At 34.4% G+C, this 10,606-nt stretch overlaps 1 protein-coding gene across 1 annotated transcript; it reads left to right on the top strand.

Moving 5' to 3' along the window:
* Positions 1-8,684: 8,684 nt before the first annotated feature.
* On the top strand, positions 8,685-10,018 carry LOC145600609 (uncharacterized). Its single transcript, XM_081656497.1, has 2 exons — positions 8,685-9,097; positions 9,181-10,018. Exons 1-2 carry the CDS (start codon positions 8,685-8,687, stop codon positions 10,016-10,018), a joined length of 1,251 nt encoding a protein of 416 aa, XP_081512623.1.
* The last annotated feature ends 588 nt before the right edge of the window (positions 10,019-10,606 follow it).

Genomic DNA, 10,606 nt, shown 5'->3' with positions numbered 1-10,606 from the left:
ACATGCCGTGACGCTGTGCTTTCCTAGGGTTTCTCTACGACGCCTTTTCACTTCTAGGGTTCCGTGCCTCACCCCTCATATTTTCTCTATAAATACGAGGCTGAATGACTGATTTCCTCAATTTCGGGGCACCAAATCATTCACTCTTCCTCTCTTTTACACCTAATAATTCTCTCTTCCTCTCATAGGCACCAACAATCATTCTCTTTTTTCTCTTTAGCCTAAATACTAGCCTCCCTATTCTCTCACAATACTTCCCCTAAGCACTCCTAGGATTCCATACTTAACCTGAGGTTCCATCCATAAACCAAGGCGTGAAATGTATAATTGACTGAGGGTTTGGAACAAATCAACTCTACTTTATTTATTTAATTTAAATTTGATTTTATATCTTTATTGAAAGTTACTAACAATTTAATCATGATGTAGTGATTTAAAGAAATGTGGAACGTGAGTAATTCATTCACTTAATTATTCTTATTTTTATTCGGTATTGCTAGTATCATGATTAGGTAGGTTTATTATGATTTGATTTGACTAACGTTATTATGATTAAATTGCTTCCACTGTTGATGTTGATTATATTATATTTATTGATCACCATATTGTATGTTTAAAGGAAATATATAATTGAATATAACGCCTAATAAGATAATTTGGACGACCGGTTTAGGTTCCTTTTTAATCTTGTTGTTTAATCAAGTGATCACAATATTTTAGAATTATGTGTTGTATTAATATTTAACCAATTAAGCCTAATATTAGTTTGGAGGAAATTAAACCTTCTAGATAATTATAGAAGACTATGATCAATAAATCTTTATTTGTATGCCTTTGAGATCGCAGGAAATACTTTTCACAATAAGAATCAAGTAGAGGCCAATACGGGCGAATGTGACTCCATGACTCACTTTGTAACATCATCCCCGATCCTCTTTTCGTGGTTTTGAACCATATGGAGTTAGTAATCTCATGGATTATGAATGAGGTGTAACCTTCACGAGTCAATCATTGTTGCCTATCGTTGTCCCTTAATTGTGGTTGTCTTAAATAATCTGTGAACGGTTTACAAGTTCCTTAAAAATTTGTTGGCGGCTCCCTACTTTCCTTGTCCCTAATTGTATAATGTCAATTCACACTTCCTGTGTGTGTCAAGCATATTCACATCATGCTTAACGTAGGCGCGCATTTTAATTATTTATTTTAATTAGTTTGATTAAGCCCGTATTTTTATACATATTTTATTTTAAATTAGTATTTTTTGAAGTATTAAAACAATTTGAAATGATTTATTTATGGCATTTTAATTATTTATTTTAATTAAGTTTGGAAATATTTTATAAAAGGAAAGTTTATTAAATTATTTATTTTATTAAAGTTGGGATTTAATTAGGAAAGTTTTATTTTAGTAAAGTTCTATTAGGAAAGGGATTAGGAAAGAGTTAAGAGGGAAAGTTTAGGTAAGAAGGGTTTTTAGAGAAAGGGGTATAAATATTCAACACTTGGGCAAATTAAACTTTGCCCAAAGTGAAGAAATCCCGAGGTTAACTTTCTTTCCCTTCTCCTTTATTTTTCTTTTATTTTTCTTTCTTTTTTCCCTTCCCCTTTTCGGCTTGCACCACCTTCAGCCACCACCACACCACCGGTGGCCGACGGCGACCACCAGCAGGCTGGCAGCAGCCAACAATGGCGCCACGTGCTGTCTGGCTGCTCCTATTCACGAAAATAAAAACATAACCTTTGTTTTTATTTTTTGTTAAACCTTAGACCTAATTGTAAAATATGGGTTTTGCGGTTAATATTATGATGTTTGATTATAAGTATAATGTGATTTTAATTTTTAGATTTTAACTCTAATTAAAAAGCCTCAATTTTGAAACCCTAGATTCATAAATATTTAATTATTGAAGGATTATGATTTAGGGTGGTTTAAACCTTTAATTTAAGTGTTTTAAAACATAATTATAGCAAGAAATATATATATATATATATATATATATATATATATATATATATATATATATATATATATATATATATATATATATATATATATATATATATATATATTGCTGGAATTTTAGGTAGAATGCTAAAAATCAAGTTTCTTTAAGTAAATTTAATTACCCATAATTGGGATCAAAGTATGAGGTTTTAGATAAAATTTCAGCTTGTTTTAATTAAATTATTAGTGGTTTAATAAAAGTATATATTGCTGGAAATTTGTGTGGAGTAGATATTAATGCCTCCTTATAATTTTGGTTTGTAGGTGATTTCCAATTAAGTGATTTCGCATAGTGGTGGCGATTCTAAGATCGTATTCAAGGTACGATCATGTACTTAGCATATTTTTGGATGATGTAGTAGCATGCTAGATTTGGTTAGTCAATTACAAGTAGTATCATGCTAGATTATGATTGGAAATTGTGGATTTATTGCTATTGGTGATTTAATGATAAAGAATGATTTATTTGTGATGGATAAATGATTAGAAAAGTATTGTTTGGCATGTTGTATACGAACCACACTTTTATTTATGCCATGATAAAAAGCATGAGTAATTAAACTAAATGTTTAATTTGGTTTGGAATTTAAAAGAGAATTTTATTATGATTCATATAATTTTTATTGATACTTTAAGCATGAGGAAAGAGATATTTAAGTGTCTTTGTACATAAGGATTAAGTTATATTTTGGTGCCTTTGTACTTAAGGTGTTTCTAACACTGAGGGATAGTAATTGTGGTGCTTTATGCGTTTAAGGTGTCTTTGACACCGAGGTAGATTTAAAAAGGGTTTAATATTAGATATTATGTGGGCAATCACTAATTATTCAAGAATTAAATTGGTATGTTTGATGTTTGAATAATTATTATGATTGAATGATTATGGTTTGAGAGTCATCACCAAGTTTAATTATTTGTAAATAACATAAAGTGAAAGAGATTACGCACCAAAACTCTTCGAACGTATATACCTTGAGCATGAACATATGGGGGGAGTTATGAGATTTTATATTTAACTATAACTTCTACTAGAGTACAAGACGTTGTAAATTCCTTTTATTATAATGCGCAGGAATTCCACCACTTACGAGTGGTTATTTTATACTAGCACGGTCAGCTCCCGTGTTAGTACCCCTTTATTGGGGCAGGTTAGGGGGGAAATCCCATTCGATGCGTAATCAATACTAAATAAATTATTTAGTTGCTTAGTTGAGAAGTTTTGTTGTATGTTGCATGCTTGTAAACAGGTGCAACGAGATAAGTTGTATGTTGATAGGTGATGGCATGTTAGTGTGTTTAATACGCTTCAGCTTTACTGATTGTGTGTTTGTGTGTTTGTTGGCCTTGTCTTTACCTTGGCCCTACGATGACCCAATTTTAATGGAGAGTAATGGAAACAAGTAGAGAAAAGCTTTTCGGATGATGAAGCATATTCATGATGGGCAATGAGTGAAGAGCGAATCATGCTAGTTTCTATAAGTCTATGATGTGTTTAATGCTTTATTATTTTTATGATATTATTATCTATGAGACTAACGCAAAGTTTTGAAGTTGGTTTGGTTTTAATAAGGGCCTACGATGGTTCCAAGTTGGAGGTTAATTAACTTTGTTTGACTTCATTTTACTTTGGCTTCACTTTACTTTCGTTTGGATAACTTTTCAAGTTGGCTTGTTTTGAATGTTTTTAAAGATAGTCTTTCGTTGTGTGTCTTTGATAGTTGTCTTAACTGTTTTCACGGTGGCGGTAATGTCTTAGATTTTCCTATTTTGAGGAAAGAGCAAAACAGGTATTTTAAAGGAAAAGAATTTCAAGGGTGTTACATAGTGTGTCTATTGTGAATGCATGTGGATCCTAAATCCCTAGTGCTTTTGATATTGATTTCTATCCTTGTTTAGTTGATTGAACTTATACTACACCAAACCTTTTCATACCTTTCGGAATAGGTTAGTGCAAGACTTTAGCATTTAGCACACCATTACTCGTGGATCGACCTCGACCTACCCTATACTAGTTTACAAATATTGTTGATGAGATTTGAGCACTTAACGACATGCTTAGGTCACCCATCAGTGACTTTTTTAGTTACAAACTAGGTTAAACCCCGTGCAACAGATGCACGGTTGTTCAATAATTTTATTCACAATAAATTATAAAAATAGTATATTTTAAAGTATTGGACACACTAATTATTAAAGAGTAAAGCATAAAGTACATAAATAAATCCGGCCACATATAAAATTAAAAAAAAAAAAAAAAGAATTTTATATTTTAGAAAGTTTAGTTTATATTTTACATAATCCAAATGTAATAATTTAAAATAAGAATAAATTATTTTAAGCAACTATTGTTGGAGGAATAATTGTTTTTTTTTCTAAAAGAAAATATTATTCGAACGAAAATTTTTAATACACTATTGTCAAGTGCCCCTCTTGATTTTGCCTTAGTAATATATAATAGATGACCAAAACCTATCAAATTAAATAGCAGATACAAAGATCGTCGTTGTGCATTGTGTCTATAATATATGTTTGATCAAGTGGAATGCTAAACATTGCCCTCAAATCTCCAAGTAACGCCCGTATTTATAACTTGAAAGTAAATTTCTACCCTCGTTATAAACCATTTAAATTTACCTTAAATATTTTAACTATCGATGAATAATAACAGCTATATAGGAGATTGAGTCATAATTTGTTGATGTTGCATCCAGTGGCGAAGCCAGGATTTTTACGATGGTAGGGCACCGTATCATCTAAACCCTTTTATCAAAGAATGTTCATAATATCAAGACTCAAAATTACTTAGCAATCGTATCTGTCAAACCCTTATTATTCAAAAATACGTCAAATATTACCCCTATTCAAGGCTTTAAACAATAACCTTGCTCATATTTTTTTTAGATCTTTTATAATAGTTTTGGAATCAGATAGATTTTTCATATCAAATAGGATTATCCAAAATACTAATTACAAGGATTTATAACTAATAATTCAAGTATACTCGTACATGTAAAAAGATATCTTAAAATTAAACTTGACTAGTTTTCAAGTTTAGAAATTAGCATATTATTATATCAATATATCATCAATTTCATTATCTTAGATAGAAAATTAATCTTGCCCAATGTGATCAAACTTTTATGTTGATAAGCTTTTGTGTTATTTAAGAAATTGGATAAAAAAAAGGACACTAGGAGAAAAGGGAAAAAAAATAAGGGAGACATTAAGAAGAATAAACAATGAGAGGGAAAAAAATAACAATAACGTTGGGCAAGAGATTAGAACTCATGACCTTTGATTGAAAAGGTAAAGCTCTAACCACTAGGCTACTAGGAAGTTGTAAGATAATGATGCACTTTATATTCTATTTAAACGAAATTTTGACAAACCTATTTTTTTTTTTTTTTTTGAAAAAACTTGGCAAGGCAAGTACCCTACCAAGACACACTGTGGCTCCGCCACCAATTGCATCATGCACAATTTCATAAATGTAATTATAAGAATAATTGATAGGTTTCTATGAGGATGATGGTCTACAAGACTACAATATGATCGTATTATTACATCGAGTGAAGTAAAACTACTCTTGAGTGACTAAGTTTATTTATATTCTTAGATATATCTCCTAGTTTCATCATTTCCTTTCTAATTTTTGCAAATTTCGGCAAAGATTTATCTTTAATCTTAAGAACAAGTCACCATTATAGTAAAATAGAATGGTCTTGCTAATCTTCTCATAATAAGAATTTGTAGACACTTCGTATAAAATTTTGCCTATAAAACTACAAAATAACAAAAATAACATTTTGGGCAAAAATGCCCATTGTTTTCGCATAGCCGAGAAGGAAGCGCTCAGGAATTTCAATTCTTAGATGGCGGTTCGAAATTTTTAGATGGTTCCACTTGAAGCTCGAGATATTACGATCCTCTATCGAAGATTCGAAATTTCTGAGCGTTTCCACCCATAGATTTCGAAAAAGTTGGGCATTTCTACGCTGCCCATTTTAGAAAAAAAATACTCGATGGAGTACCTTTGATGCACCGGCATCGTCCACGACAGCCTTCCCTTGTCCTTCCTCGGCATTTTCGTGCAGTGGTGATGTGTAGATCTACACTTTGGGATGCTTTTGTAGTGTGGGTTGTGGTGATTTGTAAGTAAAGGGAGGTGGTGGTGGTTCAATATCAATCTTCATCGGCAATTTCAAATTGAATAGAAATAAGGTTCTAATTTCAATCTTCCTCTTAATTTGGGTAATTTATGCAATTTTCTTGTTCTGGGGTTGATTTTAATCAAACCTCTGATTTGTCATGAGGAAAAATAAGAAATTTCGTCATAAAAGTGGGAAAAAAAAAACAATGGATATGCCTCTTGATAATTGGAGTTAAGTATAAAAGTGGGTACTCAATTCTTCCTTTTTTTCACCGTTTAGGTACTCAACTATTTTTACTTTGCTTTTGGGTAATGATTAAGAATTCCGGCCAAAAAAATTAAATCATCCAAAGAATTCAGTACCTTGGGTTAAATAATTTAGTACCTTTGGTTAAGAGCATGTGGGCCCCACCCGAATAAAAAAACGCGGGTCACCTATTTCTTTCCCTTTCTTTTTCCTTTATTCCCCCTATTATTCCCCCTTTATTCTTTCCAAATCGGGAAAACGAAGTTGCGTCATTGTCGAAGAAGAAGGCGCACATTGGGCTCGATTCTGGGGAAAACTACACCTTTAGCCGCCATTTTTTTGAGGTAAGCTCAATTTCTCTTCGTTTTAGTTGTTATTTTGATATAAATTTTGGATATTTTGCCCATTTGTTGATGTTTGTTTCGACTTAGGGTTTTCGAAATTTTGGGGGTTTTTTGAACCGATTGATGATGGCGAATGGTTGTGTTTTTTGTGTTAAATTTGTTGCTTTGTTTTTGTTTGTAGTTGGATTAAGCTTGTGTTGTTGTTGAATGTTGATTTATGTTGTTTACATTGCGCAAGGGTTGGATTAGTTTTTATGTTTTTCGCACTAAAACAGGGGAGGTTTTGGTTAACTTGTGTATGTATGATTGATGGTGTTGTGTGTGTTTTTGTTGTGCATTTGAAGTGCCTAACTTCAAAGTATGGTAAATCTTCATGTTTAGCGAAGAATGGAGCAAGGAGGAGCTGAAAATGAATTTGAGTGTGTTGAAGAAGGTGTAGCTCCCTGTTTGGGTGTTCAAACTGTGCAAACTGCTCATCCATTGCTGTTTATGGATGATATTATGCGTGTTCATGTATTTCTCGAGTTGGACCCCCTAAGCTCTCTTGCTGTGGCTGGTACTTGTAGGCATTGGAGGAAGGTTTGGAGGAACAATCCTCAAGTATTGTTCCTCTTGCTAACATGGTGGATTGGATGTAGGAAATAGGTGCTAGGTTGTAGGTACTAGGATGTAGGTAGGAATGGATAATCCCTTGAAGTTGTTTTTTGAAGGCTAGGGGATTTATTTTGTGAAAATGTTAGGGAGCCTATGTAGATGTTTTTTGGTTAAGACATAGGCTTTAGGAAATGATGTATTTTGATCCTAACATGTATTTAGGTAGGTAACTATTGATTGTATTTAGGTGACTACTGATGTTAAGTCACATTCTTTTGGATGACATTGTGGTTTAGTGTTGTTATATACTTAGGTCACTATGCCATCATCATTAACATGATCATTTTGTAAAAATTTGACAATGAATGAAATGAAAATATTTTGGATATAAATATGTTGTTAGTGGTTTAAATTTATGTAATTTCTACATATGTGTTGTGTTTATTTTATGCATAATGGTTGTATATGGAAGACATTCCTATGTCTGTAATTGTGCACTATAGAGGGTCATGGGAAGAGACTCCTACCCTTGTTTATGTTGGTGGGACCACTAAGATATTTGATGAACTGCCTAATGATATGAATGCCTCTTATTTTAAGAAAATGATTGACAGCCTTGGGTATGATGACATTTGTAAGTTACACTATTGTGATCCAGTGAAAATGATGGATGAAGGAATGAGGTTTTTAAATTATGATGATGCCATTTTTGTGAAGTTTTTGAGTTTGCTCCACATGTATAGGGTTATAGATGTGTTTGTTGAACATGAAGAAGATAGTGAGGATGAACTTAATGGTAGGGGGAGTTTCATTTCATTATTAAGAAGATCTAATCATAGGGTTTGAGGGACATGTCAAGCACCACATAACATGAGTGATGAGATTACATTTGTGGATGACATTGATTATGATGATGAAGGGAGTGATAATGAAGATGTGGAGGTGATAACTGCTAGGGAACAGATTGCTAGTAGTCAGCAAGCAGAGAAAGAACTTGTTGCTGAAATAGAGTCTATTATAAGGCTTAAGGATAGGTCATCTGAGAAATGTTTTGGTGATGAGAGTTCTGGATGTGACACTGATGAGGACTGCCCTGGTAGCCCTGCTGAAAACCAAGATGGAGTATTGTGGCAATCTCATAGCTACACCTCCTAAGGCAAAAAAGAAGAAGGGGGTTACTCACTCTAAGCATATGCAAAGTGTAAATTTGAGAAGTGATGATGGGAAGCATTTCACATTGGGGCAGCAATTTGAGGATATGCTAAGGAGTTCAGAAATGCAATCACTAACTACTGTGTTAGTCAAGGGAGGGATGTGGTGTATACTAGAAATGCTTGGGATAGGATGGGTGCTAAGTGCAAGTCTTTTGACAAGGGCTTCCCTTGGTACATTTGGGCTTCAAAAAAGAATGCAAATGAGACTATGGTGGTGAAAACCTTGATACCTAAGCACTCATGTGGTAGGCAGCCAAAGGTCAAAAAAATCAGGGCATCTTGGGTTACAAAAACATATCACAACAAGTTCAAGGTGAATCCATATTTAAAATGTCATGAAATTGTGGACACCCTTTGGACTGAGTGGGGTGTGAAAATCAGCATGTGGATGGCTCTTAAGGCAAGAAGAAAGGCTCAGGAATTGATTATAGGTGAATATGAGGAGCAGTACTCTTTGTTGCACAGATATGCAGTTGAAATTCTTAGGTCTAATCCTAAGAACACTGTGAAGATCAAAATGAGACTTGGCAAATTTGAAAGAATGTATGTCTGTTTTGTTGCAGTCAGGAATGGTTTTTTAGCTGGATGCAGACCCTTCTTTGGGATTGATGGCTGTTTTTGGAAAGGGTCTTTTGGTGGCCAACGTTGGTGGATGTTGGCAGAGATGGGAACAACCAAATGTATCTCATTGCATGGGCATTAGTGGAGGTGGATAACTTGGGCACTATTGATGGCTTTGGATACACAATCATGTCTGGGCAGCAAAAGGGACTTTTAAAGGCTATTTCACTTATCTTCCCTAGAACTGAAACTAGATGTTGTGCAAGGCATGTGTACTGCAACTTCAGGACTGTCTTTGGGGGTGGGCTGCAATATAGGAGAGGATTTTGGAAAATTGCAAAGAGCACGACAGATAATGAATTTGAGGCAAACATGGAGCTCTTCTCTGAGATCAATACAAAGGCTGCCCAAGACTTGAGGAAAAGGAATTATGTGAAGTGGGTGAGAGCTTTCTTCACCCCACAATCACAATGTGATAGCATAGACAATAATATGAATGAGGTCTTTAATGCATATATATTGGCATCAGGGCATAAACCTATCATTACTATGCTTGAAGACATAAGAGAGGGGTTGATGGAGAGGATGCGCAAAAAAAGGGACTTCATACAAGGCAAAGACATTGTAATCTGCCCTAGAATTCAGAAGAAACTTGAGAAAGCTAAGATTGATGCAAGGGGCTGGGTTGCATATTGGGATGGTCATTTCTCCTATGGAGTCAGGAAAGGGGGCACTCAAACAAGGTATGTGGTGAGTTTGCTAGATAAGACATGTAGCTGCAATGCTTGGCAGATTAGTGGTGTTCCTTGCCACCATTCTGTCACAGCAATTTGGAAAGCCATGGAGCAACCTGAGCATTATGTTTCCCATTGGTTCACTAAAGACACTTACCTAAAGGCTTAGCAATGTCCATTAGAGCCTCTAAATGGACCAGATGAATGGCCTCAAACATCACAAGTTCCAATCATTCCCCCCATGTTGAAGAAAGTGAACCACAGACCCAAAACAAAGAGAAGGCCTTCCATGGGAGAAACAGAGGGAATCAAGCTAGGCAAAAAGGGTGTTGTCCACAAATGCAACAACTGTGGAGAAGCTGGGCACAAGAAGACAACTTGTATAAGGCCACCAAAGCAGCCTAGTCAGAAGAGCACACAAACTGGAGCAAGTCAGAGTCAGGGAGGAAGTTCCTCTACACCAAGGCAACATGTCCCAACACAAGAATCTCAAGCTTATGTGCCTATGCATGAAAGAGGTATTGGTGTATACACCTACTCAAATGGATTTCAGATCGAGAGAGTCATGGGTATGTAAAGCTCAATTATAGTTAAATTTCTATTTATTTATTCATTTAAATTCAATTTCTTATTACATTTTCAATGCTGCAGGAAACTGGAAACAAAAGGAAGCAGAATTCTAAAGCAAGTACTACAACTGAAACCATTACAAGACTATGAAGATAAACCCCACACACTAATGCTAACAATAACAAAA

The sequence above is a fragment of the Chenopodium album genome, chromosome 21 (genome assembly GCF_948465745.1).
Source record: "Chenopodium album chromosome 21, dcCheAlbu1.1, whole genome shotgun sequence".
Taxonomy (NCBI): domain Eukaryota; kingdom Viridiplantae; phylum Streptophyta; class Magnoliopsida; order Caryophyllales; family Amaranthaceae; genus Chenopodium; species Chenopodium album.
This window is presented reverse-complemented; position numbering and strand designations above follow the sequence as displayed.

Coding starts and splice junctions, on each gene's coding strand:
- LOC145600609 (XM_081656497.1), top strand. CDS start 8,685: ATGGGTGCTAAGTGCAAGTCTTTTGACAAGGGCTTCCCTTGGTACATT. Junction 9,098..9,180: donor CTTGGCAAATTTGAAAGAAT/GTATGTCTGTTT, acceptor GTTTTTGGAAAG/GGTCTTTTGGTGGCCAACGT.